Genomic DNA, 25,020 nt, shown 5'->3' with positions numbered 1-25,020 from the left:
GTACTGTATCAACGAGGCTTGCTGAGTGATACAAGTGATACACGAGTAAAATAGTGCATCAATATTTTCCTAACAATGTGCTGCAATTTACCAGGACTGTCTTCTATAACTTGTATGTAACGGTTGTCCCCAGATGGTTGTCATTGCTGTTGGTGTGGTATCCATGTTGCCTTCCTTCATAGTGGAGTCGGTAGGGAACTCAAGCTCTGTGAGTATCAGCTATGCAGTGTAATGATCAAAACCCTGCAAAGCACATAGGACGTTTTGATCATAGAAAGGATATATTATTAATCAAATATTTTCTTATTTTCCCCAATGCGTGTAAAAAAAAAAACATCCGCATGTGCATGTAAAACCTATGGGATCACTGTTAGTTGAGAGTCAAATAGTAAGCATGCAATTATTCAAAAATTCTGTTTTTGCATGGTTTGAGCTGGGGAACATTTCATCTTCCAGACCGACCTAAAGCTTTGGGACTTTGAAGTGAAACCATCGGTAACACAGACAATACTGGCTTTGGTCTACAAGGTATAATCATTTCCCACCCAAATGTTAAGATAACAAAGCGGTTTAAGAAAACAATTATTCTTGACTGCCTGTATCTATGTTGATTGGTTATCATTTTGTAGGAGATTGATAGCTTGAGGCGTGAGCAGGCCACAATTAAGCAACAGCAAGATGCCTTGAAGCACGTATGGATAACATTTACAACACTCAACCTCTATATAATAACTGTCAGATAACTCACTGAATCTAGATACTATCCACATCTGTCTATAAACAAAGGAGTCATTCCAGTGCTGTTGTTCTACAGATGCTGGCAAGCCAGAAGAAAGAGTTTCCCATGACAAAAGGTCAGTGCATAATATATACTGTAAATGCATTAATTGAATCCATGCAGTCTAATTCTCAGAAGCTCCTCTCTTGCTCGTTCCCTGTGTCTTCTCTCTCTCTGTCAGGTAGCACTGCCCTTGCACCCTACCCTCTAACCACCCAAGAAGTTGAAATCTGGGCTTCCGAAGACACAGATTCCATGCCCAACTTTGACCCCTGCTACCGCTACACAGTCCTAGACCAGACATGGAGGGCCACCAATACCAGCACCAAGCATAAGATGTGTGACCGTAACGCCAACTGGAAGGGGTGGTACCGCCTTTTCTACAAAGGCAAGAGCCTCCAGATGCCAGAGATTTGTCCCCCCAGTGACAAGTGTGGCACCCACGCCCCCCTGTGGCTGGCTAGTCCCCACCCTCGGAGGAGCGACGGCATCGTGAGCCGCAGAGTCTGTGGGCACTGGAAGAAGCAGTGCTGTGCCTTCAAGTCCACTCCCATTAAGGTCAAGAAGTGTAGGGGAAACTACTATGTCTACCAGTTTGTCAAACCGCAAAGCTGCCATCTGGCCTACTGTGCAGGTACCAGTAGTCAAGATATGTTGTGGTGCTGTTGTTGTAACCAAGCTGATTTAGTGTTTCAAATAGATCGTTATCGGTAGATTAGAGTTGGAGTGCAAATCTATGGACGAGAGGATCTCCAGGAACAGGGATGTAGAGCTCTGAGGTGGACACTTATCAAGATCTTTTCTCCTCAGACGTGAACACTATCGTGTGTGGCAGATGCGGGAGAAGAGAAAGCTGTGTGAGCAGAGACAAAATTAGCTGGACGTGTAAGAGGAAGAAAGGTGAGTTGGACCATTCCATATCTCTTTTTACCAAAGTATTTGACTTTTTTTTTTTATCTCAGAAGTTTTTTTAAAATTATTATTATTACTTTTATTATTTGTATTATTGTTTTTATTGATTTCATGTAAAGCACCTTAAACTGCAATTATTGTATGAAATGTGCTATATAAATAAAGTATTATTATTATTATTATTATTATTATCTATTCATAATGAACACCAACAGAAACATTTTGAAACTCTTGTGTCCTTTTCCATTCAACTGACCTTTGATTTCATGTTTTCTTTCAGTGATAAAAAGACAAGTTCACTTCTTCGCCGCCATCCCCACAAGCATCACAGGCAAGGTGAACCGCATCAAGTACAGTTCTGTCACAGTGAACGTGGGCCACGCCTTCAACAGGAAGACCTCCACCTTCCGGGCTCCGGTCAACGGCATCTACCAGTTCTTCTTTTCCACCCAAACTTCTACCAGTGGTGGTAAAACAGACCTGTGGCTTGTCGTCAACGGTTACTGGGTTTCTGTCTCTCACACCGAGGTCACCAGCCCCTCCTCTGTTGGCAACCTGAGAACGTACATGACCTTCCTGCGCAGAGGGGGGCTGGTGTATGTGACCCAGAACTGTGGCAACTCTTGGGCAAACGCTGCATCGTCTACCATCATTTTTGGGGGCTCACTACTCTCACAGTAGAGACTTGCTATAATTGTTTTCAGCAGGTGTTAGTGTGTTGGGATTTGTCAGTAATTCTGTCAAAATTGCTTTGCATTTTGTCAAGTCAGAGATGACAAACAAAAACTAAATGAAGAACTTTAACTTTAGCTTTTGCACAAATGCTTAAATAAATGTTTTATATAGAAAATAAGTTTGAATAAAATATTTTTCCTATCTATTTGTTTAATGTCATTTGAACATTTGAATTTATTACACATGTTGACACAATGTTGTGTTGGTGTCGTCTGTAATGCTTCTGCACTCAATATCATTTTGATAATAAAAACAGGGTGAGTGTTGTCATCTAGCAACACAGTACCACTATATAAACACTAGATGTCATAGCAGGTCAGTTGTTGCATTTTGTGTGCATCAGGAATTAAGTCTTGGGTATTTGAAGTTTGGCGGTTTTATGGTGAGGATGGAGCATACCTGTCATCAGAAACCTACTATTTTGAATTGTGTATTCATGTTCTAACCATTGGCATTGTATTTTCAAAAAATAAATGAATCCATAGATTGGTGCAGCATGAGTAGCACATGCCTGGGTTTACTAGGTTTATCTTTACCGTCTCTTTGCAGAAAACTGCATACTGGCCTACTGTTTGATGTATGTTTAATTGTTAAGAACATTATGACATTGACATGTAATACTTTTAAATATAATTATTTGTTAAAATATACAAAAACATTAATCTATCCTGGAAAATTGTTACCATATTTATTTTATTCCTCACGCGGCGAACACTGACCAACACCTCTGAACAGGAGGAGGAGCACCCGTGAGGCGGGTAGAGAATGAGTCGGGACGAGAGAAAGTCTAGGAAAGAGAGCAGGGAGAAACGTTTAACGGGTCAAGGCTACTTCTCGGTGGAAAGCAACAAGTTTATTTGCTAATGACGACTTAAGTTGGATAATATTCGTTACAGTTTCAATTCTATGTAGGTTACTACTGAAAACGAGTGTCCTCAGTACGTCTATAGCCAATCGACTTTTCAATATATTATTTACTTATTCACTATTTATTTGCTAAATATCAGACACTTTTGCAGTAAACTTAAGTACATGAATGTTAACAATGCGGACAGGAAGTTTAGCTCTAAAATAGAAGAATAGGCTCTCTGGATAGCTCGCCATTATTTACCTTTTTGGTGTCGCGAGCTCGTAAGGTCTGATAAGGACTGTAAAGTTGTGTCAATATATATTTTTTCCAAAAACCTCTTAAGAAGAAAATACAACAATGGCAGAACACGAGAGTCTGGAGTTTGGAAAGGCTGACTTCGTGCTTTTGGATAACGTTTCTTTGGAAGATTTTATGGCCAACCTAAAACTCAGGTAAGCGCCGTCCATGCACATCGGTCGTTCACCTTTGCCGTTTCGATTAGGTGACACAGTTCAGATAAAAAGAACATGGTTCTAAAACAACACGTTTTCTGCGCCCTACTGTTCTCGGCAATTACAATGAATGTCATGAATTCAGTTATCCTTCTGGTACAATTGAGTTTTTATGTCATTGCCTCTATTAGGCTATTTTTACTAGCAAATATTGAATGTGTCAAAGTACCGCCTGCAGGTGTGTTCGTCGTTTAACAGGAGTCTTAAAGTTTTAAAGATGCTGTTGCTACAACAATTTGAGATGTCTGAACCAGATTTTAAAACAAAAACAGATTCTGATATCAATCATTATCTAAGTGTGTTTGAAGTTGACTTTAATTGTCAGGGAACAACATGGTCAATGTGATTTAAAATTGAGGCTCATAGGCACTCATTTCTACATTGTCTATTTTGTGGAGTAACTTTCTGGGGGAAATTACTCATCTACAAGTGATGCTTTAGAACGTCTCTGGGATTTTATATGAACATTCTATTGATATTTCAGTTGGCATTTATATTTCCTGTTGGCTGAGCATACAGGATACTTAGGACATTCCTCAGATGTTGTCTGTCCGCTATGCCGGTAATACATGAAACCCTGTTGTGTTTGAATGAAGCCCCACCCAAGGAATCACAGTGCTCCCATTGAAAAATAATTTGAACAAACAGGATTTCCATTTACATCAGCAGTGGTTTCTGTGGGTTGACAGTATTTGAAAATGCAGTCAGTGGGGAGTTGCCCTGAGTCCTCCGTTGCATAGTTTCAGTACATCTGGTTGCTCATTGATCCTACACCCATCTGGTTGCTCATCAATGCTAACCCTCATCTGGTTCTGGTAGGCGTGTTACGTATGGGAGTTTAACCAGCGAGGGAGACCAGCTCAAACCTTTGTAATGAAGTGTCTAAATGCTTTACAAAGGTTTGGCAGTATCACCTTGTGATAATAAAGATGCTGTCATTCGTTAAGAAACTATCCATTGAATACACCACTTTCTTGATTACTGTATCATTACCCCTCACACTATCCCAAAGCAGTATTATACTGGTTTCTAGCCTGGATACCATAGAGAACCAGTGTTTAAGAATTTATCTCTTAAGTCAATGTTTAGATTTGTGTTGGCGCCTGAAGTCTAGTGGTGAGCAGTAGTTGACTCTCCTTTTCTGGTTTCTTTGGCCCTGTTTGTTTCTGCACTCTTAAACATATCACATTCTGTGATGGGCCTCCAAACTATTTGCCATACTTTCATTCTGCAGCATGTTAGTCTAACGAGCCACCTTTTATAAACCAGTCTGTTTTCATCCGACGTTGGAAATATTAAATCTCACTCTGTTTGGCTTGCACGTGTACACATACAAATATTTTGAAGTCTCTCAGATAACACTTTATCATGGTTTCAGATGCCTCTAAAATGACCACATTCTGAAGGCATCACAGGCTGGCCCAACACACCTTGAGCAAACACTGCCCAGGACGAACAATTTCCTCTGCCCAGGACGAACAATTTCCCCCTCATGACAGCCAGTGTAGGTGTAGCAACCCTGATAAGCTGCTTGTTTTATAACTCAGCTGTTTGCATGTGATATTCCAGTATCTAAGCCAGCAGCAGGATCTGTGCGGCCGGCCGGCCGGCCTCCTCCTCCCTAGCCTCTCTCTTCTCTCCTGTTTTCCCTCCAGCTGGACTGGTTGGCCCGGAGATGGCGTGTGCGGATTGTTATTTGCAGAGGGTGTGACCATACAGGAGCATTTCCTCCCCCTCCTCCTCCTGCCGCTGCAACTCCACCTCCTCCTCTTCCTCTCCACATCTGTGTGTAGAGTAGAGTCAAGGAGGGATATTGACTGGAGAGGAACTCGGAGAGGAGCTGTAAAGTACATGAGGCGTCTAACTACCCCCCGAGAGACAGTCGTTTCTCAGTTCCACAACTTTGCCGTGTTGGATCTCTTTGATTGTTTTCCTGTGTCAGCCTGTGGGAATGGCTCAAGTTAGCCATGCTGAGGGAGGGTCTAATGACAGAGAACCCCCCAATGACAGATTCAAGATAGTCTGCTCCATGTGCCGTGATGTGACCAGACTACTTGTCCAGTTGACATACTTTGTTTGACTTGAAGTGGAACAGCCAGGCCTTTTAACAGCCCTGTGCTGAAGATGGCCCTGCCTAAATATACCCCAGCATATGCCCAAACTCTGTGGAAAGATTCAGTATGAAACAAGTACAATTCTGGTCTTGTGAATTATGTCCTAACAGACCAGTCAGCAGCCATGGGACATTGAAACAAGGAAATGTTCTAAGCCGACAAAAGTGAAATTGGATGATGTTGTAAACTTTATCCTCGCTTTATTTCCACATGCGGAATACATCTCTCCAGTGTCACCTCTGCCCAGGCCTTGCCTTTATATGGTATGGTTGTTTGTCTGGTTCACAGACCGCAGGAAACGTTACTGGAAAATCTCTATGTGTTTCCAAAACAATTACAGAGGCATTTTTTGAATTCTTTCTTACGGGGGTCCCTGATATTCAGATTAAACTCTGATTAAATAGCTGATGACCACATATGCATGCCAACAGTTTAGTCTGTTCTCCAACGCCCATGTCTCCCTGCCTCCCTTTGTTATGGCTCAACCAGTTCTAGAGACATTATTTCTGTGATGTTATTTAAACCTTCATTTCATTGTCAGATGATATTACCAGTTAAAAGAAACGTTTCTTTTTGTTGTGTGAAAGGATTAATACGTTCACACGAAGCAATCCAACATGTATTTGTTTTAGCCTGAAGATGTTGATCCTTGTTGGGGACATGGCTGACAATGTGCAGTGCATTATCCAGGCTCCTTCGGCCTAGTGTCAATTGATTTGACCTTTGCACCCGTCTATGAGGGGGTTTGACGGATTTGAAACAGGAAGTATCCGATAATAAAGGAGGGGGGCGAGGAAGCGGGAAAACTGGTCTCCTCTTCCCTAAGGCATTTCCCTGCTTTCGGCCTCACATTTCATTGTTTCCTGCAGCTCTCCTCTAAGCCTGAGCTTTAGCTACTAGCCAATGTGGTGACAGGCAGCAACATCTTGAGATTTATAGTCTGTATACTGTGGAATACTGAAGACTAGACTCTTCCGATGCTGTGTCTCAAAGAAACTCCTGTATTGTATGAAATGATGTCTCCTTGTTCTGTTAAAAAATCAAAAGAAAAGACTGGCAAAACGAAAAAAGATATCTCACCGTTCAAACAGCCTGAAAGATGCATTCACGGTTTACCAGCTATAAAAAATAAGATTAGCCTATTTATGATTTTAAAGTGATCAAAGTCTCTGTCCTATGAGCAGACGGTGATGTTGAAGGAACCAGAGGTCAAAGGTCATACGGTACTTCCTCTTCCTGTAAGGCAGGTCTTGTAAAAGGCAGGAGAGGTGATGGAGGATAACTGAACATTTCTGAAGGGTTTCCAGACCATAGCCTGTCTACCATCCACGCTCCATCAGAGTTAATACCCTGGCATGGAACCACTTGGCCAGGGGTCTGTCTTGTGCCAGGTCTCACATATTTTCACCCTTTGTTCTTCCTGTTATAAAAACTAAACGGAATAAAGTAAATCTCTGAAAACAAACTGTTAGAGAACATGTTGTCCTGACAACCCCGGACCTTCCATTTCAAACTGAAAGGGCGTTAATATGCCGTTTTGTGTAAATATTTGATCACAAACCCTCCTATATTAAGGTTTGTTTTTTTCCATTGGTGGTCACTTACAAGGAGACATTTTTATAGCTGAACTGAGATTAAAAACCTCCTTTTCTCAAACTCCCAAACCGTTCTTTGCCAAGGACCCTGAGGAGTGAGCACAGATGGCAAATATAATAAGTCTTGCAGTACAGATTTGGAGAGATAAGAACCCTTGATGACCCTGTTGATCTTATACAGGCCCACTGACGTCCGCCCAGCCTCCTGGCACTTCTCTCCCACCATGCCTCAGTATTAGGTACTGCCTGGCTCTGGATCATGATTCACTAAAATAATTCTTGAAAAAAAGAAGCACAGATTTTTGAAACATGCCTTTCTTCTATAACATTGATTACTTTCTCTATATCTAATCTTTTTTTCTCTCTTTCCTTCTTTCTCTCTTTCTCTCTTTCTCTCTCTCTCTCTCTCTCTCTCTCTCTCTCTCTCTCTGTCTCTCTCTCTGTCTCTCTCTCTGTCTCTCTGTCACCACAAGTATTTTCATGCAACCCCTTGTAATCTGAAACACATTACCACCCTTACATAAACAGGGACTGCGCTTTTGGAGACTTTTCCCCTAAAATAAGTCCTCTAGTCCTTGCAGACGTCTCATTTGTGGACTGTGTGCGTTGGCATGCGGCGCAGACCGTCCAGCGCATGTTTGTGGTCCTAATGCACGCCTCTCCATTTCTTGTTATGCTACTCTCTCTCTCTCTCTCTCTCTCTCTCTCTCTCTCTCTCTCTCTCTCTCTCTCTCTCTCTCTCTCTCTCTCTCTCTCTCTCTCTCCCTCTCTCTGTTGCTCTCTCCCTCTCTCTGTTGCTCTGCTACTTTCTCTCTCTCTTGCTTTGGTACTTAGCTCTGGCACCCCCAGTAGGTCTACATCCCGTACCATAGCTTCATACTCTACGAAGAAGGCAGAATATTCTTAGTGTGTGCCCCCCAGCACAAACAACACTGTCTGGCTTGCAACCTTTCCTAATTTGTACAAGGAGACCTTTGATTCAGCTTAATAGAGATTTGATTTAATTAAGCTTCCCATTTAAAGCCATCTGGCTACCCTGTAGAGATTTTAACCACATGCTCAATTACTGGGTGATTTTATAGTCTAGAATTCTTCTGAGAATATACTTATAGTTATGTTTCATTCGTTCAGCAGATCTATATCAGTATATCACATACCAAGAAGTACTTTGACTTGAGTGAGAGATATGACCTGACTCATGCTCTAGTGACTTCCAGTAATCTCCTAGGTGAGCTTCAGTTAAAGTGCACCCATATAAATATATATATATATATATATATATATTTTAATATTCCTTGTATTTTAAACAAATGTATTCAATATCTCAAATGTGTTTTTCATTTCACAAAGTATCTTGAAATCAGTAATTACATGATGCCATGCCTTTTTAGCTCCTGACCGCCATGGCAGACCCTTCTTAAAACCCGAAGGGCAAACATATGATCACATAAACAAGGACCAGAACTAAGTGTACGGTGCATACAGTGGCTGTGTTAGTCAGTGTGAAGGGCAGTGATGTCATTCTCTCTTCTCTTCTGTTGTCCCTGTCCTCCTGGTGGCTGGGGGGGGGGGGAGGGGGAGAGGGGGGGGGGTAGGGGGAGAGGGGGGGCTGTATTACTCACTTTTCACAACTACGCCTTAGATCATTTCACAGGCTCTGCATGAGTCACACGCCTGCACACGCACACACACGCACACATGCACACTGACAGGTTTGTTTTCCTGTCCTTGTGATGACTGGAAATTCAATGGTTCAAAACCATTATCCTTAACCGCTAACCCTTTACCCCTGACCTTAATCGGAGTGTAGTCCTGAAATAGCCTGCTGAGTAATGTCTGCGTCTGTTGGACGGCCTTGTCTTTCTTCTCTTTCTTTTTCTGTCTGTGCGTAGCCGGCCCGCCAGCCCATCTGCTGTGTAGTTCAGTGGGCCGCTACGTCAGGCACCGGCCAACATGTGAAAGTACAAATGGGTTCCCGGGTCAGACCCACTGCCAAAAACCGACTTTCTTCCAAAGGCTCGTTTTATTGAATTATTTTTGCACTTTGACTATTATACTGTATGTCCCCTTTAAATGTCTTCTCAGAATGTCTGGGTATCCATGGGAGGCGGCCGTAGCTGTGACAGACAATGAAGGGCCGTGTCCAGAAACACAACTGTCAGCCACCCGATCCTCATCCAGCCTGTTTACACCTGGCTCCCCTTTCAGTAGTATTCAGACCAGGGACCAATGGAAGAGGTTCAGATGAGAGCACAGGACAGCTATAGTGACGTTATTATCCTAAAGTACGACACGTTCACTGCTTTATTGCACGCTGACAGAATGGGTGGCCTCTGCTGGTAAAGGATGGACACGGGATATCCCAGGTATCACAGACCTGTCAACATAGAGTAGGAGCATGCTGATGGATAGGTCTCTCTCTCTCTCTCTCTCTCTCTCTCTCTCTCTCTCTCTCTCTCTCTCTCTCACATTCTACCCTCTCTCTCACATTCTACCCTTTCTCTCTCTCTCTCTCTCTCTCTCTCTCTCACTTTCTACCCTCTCTCTCTCTCTCACATTCTACCCTCTCTCTCTCTCTCTCTCTCTCTCTCTCCCACACAGGTGGTCTTGTGTCATGTCCCGAGTGTCTCACGCTGACCCAAACATTTCTGGCTGGGGGGAGAAGCGTCCCAACCCATCCTGAACCCCCCCCACCCTGTTCTCTCCCTCTCACACCAGAAGCTAACCCGTCCGATTAGACTGGAGCTGGATCAGCAGACATGCTGTCATCACTAGCAAGGCGGGATGGGTGGGAGGGGGGTGAGGGGAGTGGGGGGACCAGGGATTGGCTGGAGTGTGCTACACACCAGCTGTGCTCCAGTAGCTACAGAAGGGGATCCACCGTGTGTGCCTGTGAAGATTGATTTGTCTGTTGGCCAAGTGCTGGGTGTGTGTTAAGTGTTTAAGGCTCCTGTCCCCCACAGACTCGCAGTACAGACTTGGAGCTGCTGTTTAGCACCAGGCAGCAAAAAATCCCCCAACACGGCGGCCAGATGTTTGAGGAGAGCAGGAGGTGGAGTCTGACAGTAGCTAGTGTGGGTCGCTGCTGTTGAATCACTTCATTCAGGTGTGAAGAGCAGCGGCATTGCTCCTCCTCCTCAGCATCTAGACGTAATAGCCTTTGATATCTGGATGTGTATGTTTCGTTTTTTCAACCCAGCACACAACAGTAATGAGAGACATTTCCTGATGTGTCAGGATAAGACTTGCTGTACAGTACTACTGTCAGTGTTGTTTTAGTTTAGTACACGGTCACAATGTGGGAGAAACCCTAATCCCAGAGGGGTCAGGGTCATAGCCAGAATGCTGCAGGCAGGATAAGCCGTAGGTGATGATATGACTGCAAACAGAGAGTGTTGAAGCTTGGTGGATAAATTCAGAAATAGTGATGAAAGTGGAGCAGCCCCAGATTATCTTCCGTCTTTATCACTGGGGTCAGAGTTCACACAGCCACCAGCCAGATGGACAAACAAACACTGAGGCGGCAAGCACGTGTTGGGTCTGATGGTCATAGAACTTGGGAGCCATGTGCCAGTGTCATCGTGACTGAAGTGGGATTGGACTTTCATACTGTGCACCAGATTATGAGATGAAGCGCAATGTTGCATAGAAGAAATAGCTTGATGCTACAGATGGTTTGTCTCTTGGTCATCTGGAAGCAGTGTTCTCAGTTCAGTTTTAGTTTAGCTGAGAACGTCATAAATTGTTCGCAGTCCCACCCTAGTTAACTGCAGACAAATAACTATAAAAGACCCACCCAAACAAGATTGGAACCTGTGGCTTTGCCAAGCTCCACTCTGTAATTTAGTTCTGAGAGGAGCTGTGCTGAGGAGTGTGCGTGTGCGTGTGTGTGTGGTGTGTGTTGCTGGGTTGGCATTTGCATCTCCGACTTGAAGGTTTGACAGAGTCACTGGACAGGCAGTTTCAGAACGTTGTGGTTGTAATGCTGCAGCCTTCCACAATGCTTGCTCCCAGTCAGAGCAGATCCTGCCCTCTTCTTTGTAGAATGAATTCTTGGTGTGGAGGAAACCTGTGAACGAGTCATGTCAACGTTGCTAGTCTATGCTAAGTAGCAAGCAATACCTTGGTATCCCGGATGTTGCAATCAGCATTTTTTCGCTCAAAAATGTAGTTCAAATGTTTTTGGCTAGAATCTTTTTGCGTCCATTTTTTGGGGCTAGAATCTGTTTGCCTAGAATTTTTTCGTCAACAATATTTTAGCCAAAAAATGTTTGGGATAAGTTTTTTTGGTCAATTTCTTTTTGGTCAAATTCTTTTTGGGCTAGAATTTTTTCAGCTCAAACTTAATCTGTGGCGGGCCGTTGTAGTGACAGAGAGAGAGAGAACGCGAGCGGGGCAAGAAGGGGCTGAGTGGCGGACACCACTAATAAATCACTGTATGGGAAACTGACGGGTGGATACAAAGGACCTAAGAGAGGTGGTAGGATGAAGTGTGTGTGTGTGTGGGCACTTGACTCTCATTCTTGCTGTCTCTCTCTCACTCACTCTCTATTTCTCTTCTTTCTCCTCAGATCTCTGCCTTTCCTTTACACACACTCTTCCATCTTTCTCACGCTCTCCCTCTCTCCTCAAAATCCCCTCCCTTATCTCTGTCCTCTCTCTCTCTCTCTCTCTCTCTCTCTCTCTCTCTCTCTCTCTCTCTCTCTCTCTCTCTCTCGCTCTCTCTCTCTCTCTCTCTCTCTCTCTCTCTCTTTCTGTCCAAAATCCCCTTGTCTATGTCCCTTTGCCCTCCTCCCTCCTTGTTCTCCTTGAGTGAAAGGAGAGTGTCACAGCCCCGCCCACAGCCTTGACCTCCCTCGAGCATGATCTCTCTTTACAACTGCCGGCCCAAGTATGAAAGCGAGACAAAGAGGGACACAGATACTGAGGTAGAGTAAAGAGTGAGAGAAAGAACCTAATACCACAAACCTACCCTCTCTTTCAAACCCAGAAATACCCAAGTAGCGCCTCCTCTTTCTGGAAACTGATAATAACTATAGCCTGTTAGCCCTTTAATCATCCTTCTGTGTTGTTTTCCGAGTCCTCCCTGAGGCAAACCCAGATGGGAGGGTTATGGTTTTCACAGACACGCTCTTACTGATTTGTTTCTCATAATACAAAAACAATTGGTTTGTGGTTTTGGACAGATGGCCTCTGATACCGAGAAGACATGATGGAATTGGACATGAATCACGTCACTGTTCTTTAAACCCAGGGGTTGGGAAAACCACCAGGGCAGTTCGGGGGCTCTCAATGCTAGACAGTGTCTGTTAGACAGTGTTGAGATTGGCTGACCATGCGGTTTCAGACAGAATCATCATTTGCTCACTCTGTTTGGATTTGTTCAGCCAATAGATGATGGGGGTTCCTGATTACTTTGTACCTCGTCCAATATTTACTGTAAAATCCATGTATCGTGTCATTGAATAATAATGAAACAACACCCTTTAGTGATGTTTACTGAACACTAACTTCACAGCTTCTATCGATGGCCGCCCCTCCACTCTGCCTTGTTGAATAGCCCTAAATCTTCCTCCACCAGGCAGGAGAACTCCCATCCAGCTACACTCATGGTGACAGAGCAGGCACTCCCTTTTCACAGCACTTTATTTACATTCCCCCACAAGCCATTGTGCACGTGTGTTAAGTGGGCAGCTCTCTGTTACAGGCGTATGTTGGGGGGGGGGGGGGGGAGGAGGGATGTTGGTGTCAGACAAAGACCTCCGTTTGACGGGGTAACAATGGAGCGGGCACACTGTTCTGCCTGGGCAGGGAGCACAATGGACCTTTCTCTACCACCAGCAGAGGGCTGCCACCCTGGGCACACACACACACGTACTGTACACCCCCCCCCACACACACACACACACACACATGTACTGTACACACACACGCCCCCCCCCCCCCCCACACACACACACACTGAACGAGCACAGCGTCTCTGTGTCGCCGTGCCCACCGAAGCGTGGCTTGACGTGCGAGTACTCACACATGACTGAGTAGATGAGAATGAGCTAATCATTGCCTGTGTTCGTTCTCTGGGGAATTAACATGGACGTGGTTATAAGAAAGATGAATTGTTGCTGCACTGAAGTGTCTCACTTAGTAATGAGGAGGAAGTATGATTTATTTCCGACCATCTATCATGAAGTTCTCTCTCGTATTTAATTATACATTTCTCTTATCATGCAAACCTATTAATATAGCTAGCTAAAGCTGCCACCCTATCTTTCGACCTGAGAGCTCGCGTGCACACGGAGGAAGTCCAAATATCACCATGGCCTCAGATGAGTAAACGAAAACTTAGCCCCTAAAATAGACATCTATCAGTAGATGTCTTCCACCCTACATGTACTCAGATGTGTCATGCCCCTGAAGACAGGCATCAGGGAGGCTGTCCCAGCAGTGTGGTACAACCCCTGCCTGCTGCTCACAGGGGTCGTCTCCCACACTGTGGACCGCAGGGTCCCAGAGCCTCCAGGAGCACAGGGGCCCCAGCACAGGCTGCCTTGGCTGGGGAGCAGCTGTGAAGAATGGGCCCATTATTCTGGGAGAGAGGGGGAATCTTGGTGCTCTCAGGAGAGGAAGGAAGTCAGGCAGGCCGCCCAGGGGCAGAGAGAGAGAGAGAGAGAGAAAGGAGAGGGGGAGAGAGGGAGAGAGAGAGGAGAGGGAGAGGGAGAGGGAGAGGGAGAGGGAGAGGGAGAGGGAGAGAGAGAGAGAGAGAGAGAGAGAGGAGAGGGAGAGGGAGAGGGAGAGGGAGAGGGAGAGGGAGAGGGAGAGGGAGAGGGAGAGAGAGAGAGAGAGAGCTAGTATGGAGTTCAGACCCTGTCTACTCCTGCTTGCTTCTGTCTGCCTGGCTCTGAGTTAGCGTTCTAAGTGTCTGAGTATGGGTCTCTGGGGCACCTGGGTGGGGCCTCATACTGTACCGAAGCACCATGGACTTGACACAGACACGTGCCTGCTAGTACTACCGTATGCCACTGATACCCTCTGGGGAACCACCTACACACGTACACACACACACGTACACACGCTGACCCACAGCAGCATGTCATGCCCTTCTGCTCCAGGGAACAGAGAAGAGAGCTGTCAGTGTCCTCTAGGTGTGCGTACAATAGGGAAGCACTGTTGGGTTGAAGCAGGGTTAAAGTGAGGAGATGGCCGTCATTCCACAGTGTATTGTTTCCTGTCAGCCTGGAGGACCTCTTTGTTATGGAGGGTCAATAAGATCATTCAGCATACTGTAGAGCGTCGATTCCCAACCTGCAGGCCACGGCCCACTAGTGGTCCACTAGGGTAATACAGGTGGGCTGCCAAACCAATGACAACAAAGTATGGAAAAGGAATAAATATTCAAATATTTATATATACTCTTGGTCAATTATTATGAAAAGTATTACTTAAAATTAAATTCTGCCATTAATTTTTCATGACCGTTATGCTTGGCGCGTTGACGTGCCATTGACATTTCCGCTTTAACTTGTATACGCCCACTTCAATCCACTGTGCACGCATCACTTCCGCATGTTGCATATAAGGCAGGTCAACAACTTCTGGTTGCGAGCAGTTACGTTATTTCTCAAATACAAAATGGCGTGTGTACGAGGAGTTCGGGTTGCCTTCCCAAAACAACAATCAACGATGTACATAGGAGTCTATGTTGTTGCCTTTCAATCTGTCAGCTTCTTTGCTCGTCATTAATGTTGACACACAAATAATTTATCTGTCATATTTGCTCTAATGATTATTTGGCTCCCGTGGTGTTGTTAAACGTGTGTCATGAACGCAAATTAAGTAAACAGATGTGTTGGGCGGCCGCAAAATTATTTGAGCTTAGCCTGTGGGCCGCAAAGTGGAAAAAACCGGAAGAGGGCTTATCGCTTCTGTCCGCCTGTTCTTGACACTGGGTCACATGATACTTCATTTAATTTCAAATACAAGCAAATACTGTTTTCTGTATTTGAAAGGATACTGTTTCCAGTAGTATTTGACCCAAGTGCCCTGAGCAGAGAGGATTAGAATGTGATCCTTTGCAGTGGTGATGAAGGAGAAAGCTGATTACTTGGTTATCAAAACATGCCCTGATTTTAGCTCCTGCTTATTCCTGCCAACAGTAAACTTCTTTGGTAAAGGTAGCTATGCAGCGTCATTGTTAATGAGTCTTTTTTTTTTTTTACATATTGTGTTTTCTTCTAGTATGGGTTTGAGTAACAGGAAGTACAAATGCCAGAAAACCTCAGAACAAGTATAAAAATCCTTGTGATTGTTATGTATTTATAATGCAATCATGATGAGGATGATGATGATGATGATGTCTGTGTTGAAACGTCCTCTTCTTCGTCTGCAGGTTTGAGAAGGGGAGGATCTACACCTATATCGGCGAGGTGGTGGTGTCGGTGAACCCCTACCGTGCCATGAACATCTATGGGCGGGACACCATAGAGCAGTACAAGGGGCGCGAGCTGTACGAGCGGCCTCCTCATCTGTTTGCCATCGCCGACGCCGCATACAAAGCCATGAAGCGGAGGAACAAAGACACCTGTATAGTCATTTCCGGTAACGAGCAGGCTTACCCACCACGCCAAACCCCCCGCCAACCACCAGGAGCACCGAATTTGTATTTATGGCAGGATTAGTTTTCAGAGTTTTGAATTGGAAATGTGTGATGGGTAAACCTTTTACATCCATGAATGTAAGCATGGTTGAGCTTTGTTCTTAGGGAGGCGGGGATATGGGGGGTTAAAATGTGCAATGTCAATCAGTTTCAATTATTATTTCAGTGGCTTTTTTGCACCGAAATGTGTTCTGTCTGGAGTCATATGAGATTCAAGGGTTGGGGAGGGAGAATATGAGTTGGGGAGAATTGATTCAGCTATATTTAGTTGAAAATAGCGGACCCCAATTGTGCTTCCTTCTTTCTAAGAAAACCCAGTGGCCACAAGGAGTGACAGCATTGTGAAACTATGTTGTTCCTGGAGGCGCCACCTGGTGGTGGAAAGGAGAAATGTCTCTTTAAAACCCTGACTAAAGTCAAAGGGTTCACCCTACATTATAAGGTTTTACAATGTACATGCACAACTTTTTTGAACTAAATCATGTGTGTATTGCAGGGGAGAGTGGAGCTGGAAAGACAGAAGCCAGCAAATATATCATGCAATACATCGCTGCTATCACCAACCCTAATCAAAGGGCTGAAGTCGAAAGGTAAGCCTATCTCGTCAATGTCCCCATGAATAATACTCTCAATAAAAACTCTTCTAAGGTTAAGAGGGTAATATGATTACACTATCAGGTTAAAAGTAGCTACAATAGAATATCTACAATTACGCCAGTTATGTTTCTACCAGCTAGAAAAACAAAAAAGCTCCAACATACATTCCAGGTCACGACACGATGTGGGTTTTGAGTATGGTGGTACTGAGAATAAACAAGAGAAATACTGCAGGGAGGGCTTCGTTCTAGGAATTGAGCTCGTTTGATGGGAGGGAAAGTAGGGCAGTTAAGCAGGCGGAAGGTTTGCCAGGCAGGGGGTAGTGGGGTCAACCGACAGGTCACACGGCAGAGAGGGGACCCCACCGACGGTCCAGTAGAACATGTGGAATGCTTCCCACAAGGCTGGCTGGGGTGGAAGCTTCCAGCACTCATCTGAAAGGACCTGCATGCTGTTTCAATACAGATGGCATGTAATCGCACGGCTAGCCTTGCAGAGGTATTCCTTATCAGCCTTTCTTTCCATTCAGTTACTTATTATTGCAAGCCGAAGATCGAACGTCAGGCTTATGACACTTTATAGCCTTTTCTTTGAAATGTTTATGGTTTGTTTGTGATAACATCCGTGTCCTCTGCGAACTCATTCTTATGAGTATAGGACGTGTGTCATTAACTCTCCCTCAAGTCTCTCAGCCCGGTCCTCTGGGTCTCTCAGCCTGGGCTTCAGGGTCTCTCTGCCTGGGCTTCAGGGTCTCTCAGCCCGGGCCTCAGGGTCTCTCTGCCTGGGCTTCAGGGTCTCTCAACCTGGGCCTCAGGGTCTCTCAACCTGGGCTTTAGGGTCTCTCAGCCCGGGCTTCAGGGTCTCTCAACCTGGGCCTCAGGGTCTCTCAACCTGGGCTTTAGGGTCTCTCAGCCCGGGCCTCAGGGTCTCTCTGCCTGGGCTTCAGGGTCTCTCAACCTGGGCTTTAGGGTCTCTCAACCTGGGCTTCAGGGTCTCTCAACCTGGGCTTCAGGGTCTCTCAACCTGGGCTTCAGGGTCTCTCAACCTGGGCTTCAGGGTCTCTCAACCTGGGCCTCAGGGTCTCTCAACCTGGGCTTCAGGATCAAATTCTAGGGCTTTCCTGAAAGTGAAATTAATGGGATGGTCACAGCGGGTGGTGTATGGATATGTATGTATGTGTTTGTGTGTGTGTGCCTGTTTAGGGGCCACAGGAGGCATTCTGCCCAGGGTCAGTAAGGGTCCAGGAGTCCCTGGCCCGGCCTGACTCTAAACTACATAAATCACCCTCACTGAAGCCTAGTGGGTGTGATGTGTGTTACTGCGGTGTCTGGATGCACAGTGTAACTTCCAAACAAAGTGCAGGTCAGACCCAGAGGAGACTCTGACTGAGAAATAGCTGCACTGTAAGCTATAAAGACCCAGTCTTATATGGCAACAATTTCATTGTTCCTCCAGACAGGAATCTATTTTACTGTCTTGGTATTCACCCCCATGACTCCCAGACTTTATTGTTTGTTGTTTCACTACAGGGTAGGCATCAGCTGAGCTTGCCTAGCCTGTTAATAGGTGCCAGGGGAGCTGTAACAATAAGTGTGTGTGGGGGTGTGTGTGTGTTCGTGCTGCACAGGGTGAAAAACACGCTGCTGAAATCCAACTGTGTCCTGGAGGCCTTTGGGAACGCCAAAACCAACCGCAACGACAACTCCAGCCGCTTCGGCAAATACATGGACATCAACTTCGACTTCAAGGGAGATCCCATTGGGGGACACATCAGCAACTACCTGCTGGAGAAGGTAGGGGGCGCCGGAAACCGATTCCTCTTGTCATTAGGAAGGCTTGAGTAACTGATCCTATTTCAGTGTTGACTCACAGCCGGGTCTCTGTCTGTCATCTCTGTCCATCAGTCCAGAGTGATCGTCCAGCAGGAAGGAGAGAGGAGCTTCCACTCCCTGTACCAGGTGTGTGCTCCAGGAGAGAGGCTGACTGCACAGGCCATGAGTCAGCAACACACAGCTTGTGTGTGTGTGGGGAGCAACACAAGCCGCTATGCAGACCAGATGGACTGTAGGCCTGTGTTGATCACGACTCTTATGAGACCAAGAAGGACCCTGTCATGCCGGATTACAGAGTGTTCTTATTTGTGCAATACCTCCAGTACATCTCCTATACATCATCGTGTCTCTAAACCCAGGCACATTTGTCCTATATTGTAATGGTCCTATTTCATGGAGTGTCTGGATCTGCCTGCCCTCATTCCTACAAGCAGACTGTCTACCTTTAGTTTTTTTTGTACTCCACTAACGCGCTTAGATTTAGGTCACTGTCTGTTTCTTTTTGTCCTTAAGTTTTTGTGTGTCAGCAGCACTGACTGTGTGTGTGTGCGTGTGTGTGTGTATGTGTGTATGTGTGTGTGTACTTGTTCTCTCCAGCTGGTTAAAGGTGCCCCCGACTCCCTACTGCGATCTCTGCATATTCAGAAGGACGCGACGGCCTACAACTACATTAAAGTTGGCGGGCAGGTTAAGGTACCACACTCTTCCTTCTCATTCTAACGCCCCCCCCCCCCCCCCCCCCCAGAGCGAGGGAGAAGATGAGCGATGCCCCAGCGGGGGGAGCGTCAACACGCTCCGTTTATTTTTACAGGAGCGAACACATGCTCGGCAGCTGTGCTCCTCGGGTTGAACGTCTCGCCGCTGTCGACGGCTGACGTCTCCTCCAGTCACACACGACAGCGGCGCTTGCTGCCGTTTTTGTCACGATGCAAATTTGTTGTCGGGAAAACGTGTGACACGTTGGCATGACGTTCAACGTCTTCTGCTAGTTAGACAGTTTTTGTCAGCTATTTAGTTCCAGCTTCTTACACTTATTTAATGACAGCATCTGGGTTTGGCTGTTGCAGCATGTTGAACTTAATGAGGAGGTGGGGGGGGGGGGGGGGGATGGACTTTGTAGCAACAAACGGTATGACGTCATGGAATATAGCAGGCTCCAAAGAGCTGGAGTGGGTTGTTCATTGTTTACTGTGCTTCCATTTTGAGAACAACAGCCCATTCGCCTTGAGTGCCTTTATGGTAGTATAGGACTGTATTTGTTAAATATGTTTGGCATCGTACAAAGAGTTCTGGTTTTGTTGGAGAGGATGTGTGTGTGTGTATTTTATGACAAATTACAGGCAGTGTTTTATAAATGCTTAATGAAAGTCCAAGTCATTTCCTATTGTGGTTTACAGTTGCTCTCTCTCTCTGTCTCTGTCTCTCTCTTTCTCTCTGTCTCTCCCCCTCTCCCTCTGTCTCTCCTAGTCCAGCATTAATGACGGGGCTGACTTCAAAGCAGTGGCCGATGCGATGAAGGTGATCGGCTTCACAGGGGAGGAGATCCAGACTGTCTACAGGATCCTGGCCACCATCCTGCACCTGGTAACTGTCTGGAAGCTTCTACCTGTCTGTCAGTTGGTCGGGCCCAGTACAGTAGCTGTACAGCAGAGTGACACGTATCCTGTTCAGATGGATCAAGCAAGGCTCAAACAAAACCTTTTTTTTTTTGTTACCTCCCCCACCTGTCCCTTAACCTGTGTCCCATGTCCCAGTGTGTCCCTTAACCTGTGTCCCATGTCCCAGTGTGTCCCTTAACCTGTGTCCCGTGTCCCAATGTGTCCCTTAACCTGTGTCCCGTGTCCCAGTGTGTCTCTTAACCTGTGTACCTTAACCTGTGTCCCATGTCCCAGTGTGTCCCTTAACCTGTGTCCCATGTCCCAGTGTGTCCCTTAACCTGTGTCCCATGTCCCAATGTGTCCCTTAACCTGTGTCCCATGTCCCAGTGTGTCTCTTAACCTGTGTCCCGTGTCCCAGGGCAACATGACGTTCGGCGTGGACGGGGACGTGACTCTGATCGAGAACTCCAAGGTGGTGGCAGTGATCGGGGACCTTTTGGCCACCAAGGAGGAGAACGTGGAGAAGGCCCTGCTGTACCGCACCGTGGCCACCGGCCGCGACATCATCGACAAGCAGCACACGGCTCAGGAGGCCGGCTACGGGCGCGATGCGCTAGCTAAGGTTGCTAACACAATTAGCTTAGCGTCGTTTACCTCTTGCCTAAACAGCCATGCCTTTGGGATTTCGAGGGGTCTGTTGTCTTTTACATTACATATGAAGAAAAAGCTGCTACCTACAAGATAAAACATTATGTAGTCTCAAAGAACTTTTCTTGGCTGTAACCTATTTTGAACAATTTTATTTGTATTCTAGTATTCGTGAAGCACTTTGTGACCTGGTTCTTTGAAAGGTGCTCTACCAAATAAACGTTATTGAATCACTACTTGTCTTGGCAACCGGCAGGCGATGTACGAGCGGCTCTTTTGCTGGATCGTGGGAAGGATAAATGACGTGATCGAGGTGAAGAACTACGATGCCAAAGTCCACGGAAAGAACACCGTCATCGGAGTGCTGGACATCTACGGATTTGAGATCTTCCAGAACAACAGGTTAGGCTTCCGGACGTTCTAGAACACACACAGTATTGAAAGTATCCTGCCATGAGGATAGTTTCCACTGTGCAAAGGGTACATGGGTCAGTCCAGCTGCCCTCTAATCTCTCCCTCTCTCCTTCAGCTTTGAGCAGTTCTGTATCAACTACTGCAATGAGAAGCTCCAGCAGCTGTTCATCCAGCTGGTCCTGAAGCAGGAACAGGATGAGTACCAGCGAGAGGGCATCCCCTGGAAACATGTACGGCCTCCTCTTAGTTCCTACCCTCCTCTCACTACCTACTTGCTTGTGATAGGCTGTTTCAGTCCTCTTGAAAATGTATCCTTCCCTCTCTTGGTGTGATTTCTGATTTGGTGTGATATCCCGACATAAAGGGATAGGTATAAAGCTGCAGCCAGTCCGGTCACATTAGAGTGGTTATTTTTTCAAATATTGTATGTATTCAGAGTAGCTAAATGGGGTCAACATCCATTTAGTGCTGACAGTGTATCTGTTGTGCTTAAATCCAATCCTCCTACTCTCTCTCTCTCTCTCTCTCTCTCTCTCTCTCTCTCTCTCTCTCTCTCTCTCTCTCTCTCTCTTTCTCTCACCTCCACCTTCCTTCCTTTCTTGCTCTCTCTTTTTCCTGGCTCAGATTGACTTCTTCAACAACCAGATCATTGTGGACCTTGTGGAGCAGCAGCATAAGGGCATCTTCTCTGTGCTGGACGAGGCTTGCATGAACGTGGGCAAGGTGACCGACGAGGTGTTCCTCCAAGGTCTCAACAGCAAGCTGGCCAAGCACGCCCACTACACCAGCCGCAAGGTACTACCCCCCCCCCCCCCCCACTCCAGTACCATCTGTACTGTGTTCTGGAATCTGTTCTCTCCTCACAGTACATTTTCTTGCCTTCGTCTAAGTGCTTGGGTTATTCTGGAGTCACATTGCTCTGTGTCACCTTACTGGCTGGAAGTGACTTGTCTGTCAGTGATATTGGAGCCGCTCTCTTCCTGTGCCACAGACTCTACAGATCAATCATTGTTTTCCTGATGCAGGACGCAGAGGTAATAGGAGAACACAGGGACATTAGTGAGATTACAACCGAGGAAAAGAGGGAGTGTAATCTGGTTTGTAGCAATTATCAGCTCCAGCAAAGTCACGGATGTGGTCTAACCGACACTAATGACCCTGTTCACCAGACAGACGTAAACAGATTTCGCTTCACATCTGATCCTGGCGGTCAGTTTCAGATGTCTGTGTTTACCAAGTGTAGCGTCACTTACCGGGGACCGACACTAGAGGGCAACAGTGGGCAGAGGAATATTGCTCGTCTGACTCGGCACTTTGGCCCCTCAGGTGATGTCACTGCTAGTGGATGGGGGACTGGCATCTTGCAGAGCTGACAAGGGGGGAGAGAAAGAGAGAGAGAGAGAGTGGGACTGAGAGAGCGATGGGAGGGGTGTTTTAGCAAGGAGGGTTTATCCGAGGGAGACATCTTGAAATGTGAGACGGGAGACGGACGTGCTGTGTTTGTGTGAGACTTGGAGAACGGTCCGGAAAGGTCCAGACATGGGAGGGCTGATGTATAGATCAGGGAAGGAAAGAGGGGCTGGACAGGGTGGTGCATTACAATCTGGCAGCTTTCCCTTGCCCTCTTCCTGGAAAGTCATCCTCATGCCATCAGCATAGACCAGGTGTGGGGTGGGGGGGGGTGACCCTCCAGCCAGGCCCACATGGACTAGATCCTAACATTGCCAGTGTAGGGCTGGTGGAGGCTTGTCAACAAAGCTTGCTACCCTCCAGGCAGTGGGGTCACCTGGACAGACAGACAGACTGGACAGACTAGACAGACAAACAGACAGACAGACAGACAGACAGACAGACAGACAGGACAGACAGGACAGACAGGACAGACAGACAGACAGACAGACAGACAGACAGACAGACAGACAGACAGGACAGACAGGACAGACAGGACAGACAGGACAGACAGGACAGACAGGACAGACAGACAGACAGACAGACAGACAGACTGGACAGACAGACAGACTGGACAGACAGACAGACAGACTGGACAGACGGAGACTGTCGGGAGTCCTAGCCCTGTAAGACCCGATTAAAAATGTCAACATCACCTTTAGCTCTCCAAAAAACACATTTGCAAATAAGACCACATTTACATAACCAATGGGTCCTATTGTCTTGCCTTCCAATGTTATTGGATACATTTGTTTTTTCAAAATAAAGAAATGAGCAATTAAAGAGCTAAAGGTGATGTTGTACTTTTACAACAGGGGGTCTCACAGGGAGGATCCAGTGCTAATGTCAAGCAAATCCACTTATACCCTGGTTGTGTCCCTCATGTTTTGTCATCTTTTTTTCAGGATCGGTTTCGTAGAACGTAGGAGTAGACAGGATCGTTACTCATCTTCATTGTTGTGATGTTGCTACAAGCAGGGCTGTATGGGAGAGCGCTGCTGTGAGGGAGAGTGTTTCACTCTTTTCTCTGTTTCTGAGGAGAGGAGCAATGCTCAGAGGCACATCTATGGTGCACCGAGGGATCTTGCGAGATGCACAGATTCCCCCTCACTTCATACCCCGCGCTCCACAAGCACTCTGCTTCTGAAACTTTGAGAATGTTTATTGCTAGCAGGTTCAGGATGTGTGAAGGCTCTGCAGACTTCAAAGACCCCCAGGCCATGTCTCAGCAGCGCAGTTTCCACACTGACATGAAATCTTGTGTTGGTGTGGAAATGGGGAGGTGTGGTGAAACGGGGAGTGGGAGAGTTGGAAGAGGCAGTGAGGAAAAAAGGGAACAGGAAGAACACGAGAGGAAGTGTGAGAGCTTGAAATGGATGGGGTGAGAGAACAAACTGGGAAGGTGAGATAGAAAAGGAAGAGATGCGAAGAGACGGGGGCTGCATATGAAAGGAGACCGAGAGCGCTGTGGAGAGAAATGTAGAGATGCTGAAGAGGGAGAGAGAGAGAGGGCAAGCCAGTGGGCGTGCAAGATGGAGAAAGAGTGGGAGAGAGGCAGCACTATCACACCGGATTAGCCTGTAATGAGAGCTGCACTGTCTGTCTGAAGCGATGCTCTCACTCGGTCCTGCCAGACAGCAAGGCCTTCTCTGCGCTCTCCTGACGGCTTGTCGCATGCTATACGCCACAAAACTCACACGCACATTTAGACACGCTATCCGGTGTTATTCTCCCCTATGCACTTCAGACGTTCTGTCGCTCTCACGCACACACAAACACACACCCATGCGCACACACACGGACTGTCATGCCCCCAGCATAGGCCTCTCATCCCAGATCAGAGACGGGAAAACGGTGAAAAGCTTGATCAATGTCGGAGTCGCTCTCGTCTTTTAAAGCTCCTACACATCTCCACTTGTACGGCTGCTCCCTGAGTCTGGTGAGGAATCTCTTTCATTGGCCTCCAGTCTTGTCAGGCCTGTTATGTATTAATCACAGGCGTTTGAAGCCGGGGAGCTGCAGGCTTGTTTACACAGACCTTTCTCTTAGATGAAAGTGCTACCGGATGATAGGCTAGGACATTTAAAGTTAATTTTGTTTGTGCCCGACTTTTCCAGAGTGATCTCTGCATGAAGGGGTGTCAGAAGTGGTCAGGAAGTGAAAAGAAGTGTCGTTCATGCAGGTCTCCCCAGACCCTGTTCCTCATCTGGTGAAGCAGCCTCTATCCTTGTGTTGTCTCTGTGGAAATATCCCCGCCATCTTCCTGTGAACGCCTCACACACTATCTATATCCCTTCAGTACCAAAAACACCCCTGAAAAAATCAATAATTAT

At 46.3% G+C, this 25,020-nt stretch overlaps 2 protein-coding genes across 2 annotated transcripts in view; both read left to right on the top strand.

The window, feature by feature from the left end:
- Window positions 1–138: 138 nt before the first annotated feature.
- Window positions 139–2,480, top strand: LOC146259557 (uncharacterized). Its single transcript, XM_084670722.1, has 7 exons — window positions 139–208; window positions 457–528; window positions 630–692; window positions 815–854; window positions 960–1,412; window positions 1,589–1,678; window positions 1,971–2,480. Exons 1-7 carry the CDS (start codon window positions 164–166, stop codon window positions 2,369–2,371), a joined length of 1,164 nt encoding a protein of 387 aa, XP_084526848.1. The 5' UTR covers window positions 139–163; the 3' UTR covers window positions 2,372–2,480.
- A 723-nt stretch (window positions 2,481–3,203) lies between these two features.
- myo1d (myosin 1D) overlaps window positions 3,204–25,020 on the top strand; it is a 56,871-nt gene continuing 35,054 nt past the window's right edge. Inside the window, exons 1-11 of the mRNA XM_084670347.1 lie at window positions 3,204–3,727; window positions 15,883–16,091; window positions 16,646–16,739; window positions 18,374–18,539; window positions 18,651–18,704; window positions 19,176–19,271; window positions 20,046–20,162; window positions 20,595–20,798; window positions 21,081–21,226; window positions 21,354–21,468; window positions 21,863–22,033. Of these exons, the coding sequence (XP_084526473.1) occupies window positions 3,633–3,727; window positions 15,883–16,091; window positions 16,646–16,739; window positions 18,374–18,539; window positions 18,651–18,704; window positions 19,176–19,271; window positions 20,046–20,162; window positions 20,595–20,798; window positions 21,081–21,226; window positions 21,354–21,468; window positions 21,863–22,033 (1,467 nt within the window). The 5' untranslated portion in view covers window positions 3,204–3,632. The remainder of the gene's footprint in view (window positions 3,728–15,882; window positions 16,092–16,645; window positions 16,740–18,373; window positions 18,540–18,650; window positions 18,705–19,175; window positions 19,272–20,045; window positions 20,163–20,594; window positions 20,799–21,080; window positions 21,227–21,353; window positions 21,469–21,862; window positions 22,034–25,020) is intronic.

Source organism: Hypomesus nipponensis, chromosome 13, assembly GCF_054491055.1.
Source record: "Hypomesus nipponensis isolate SF chromosome 13, ASM5449105v1, whole genome shotgun sequence".
Lineage (NCBI taxonomy): Eukaryota > Metazoa > Chordata > Actinopteri > Osmeriformes > Osmeridae > Hypomesus > Hypomesus nipponensis.
This window is presented reverse-complemented; position numbering and strand designations above follow the sequence as displayed.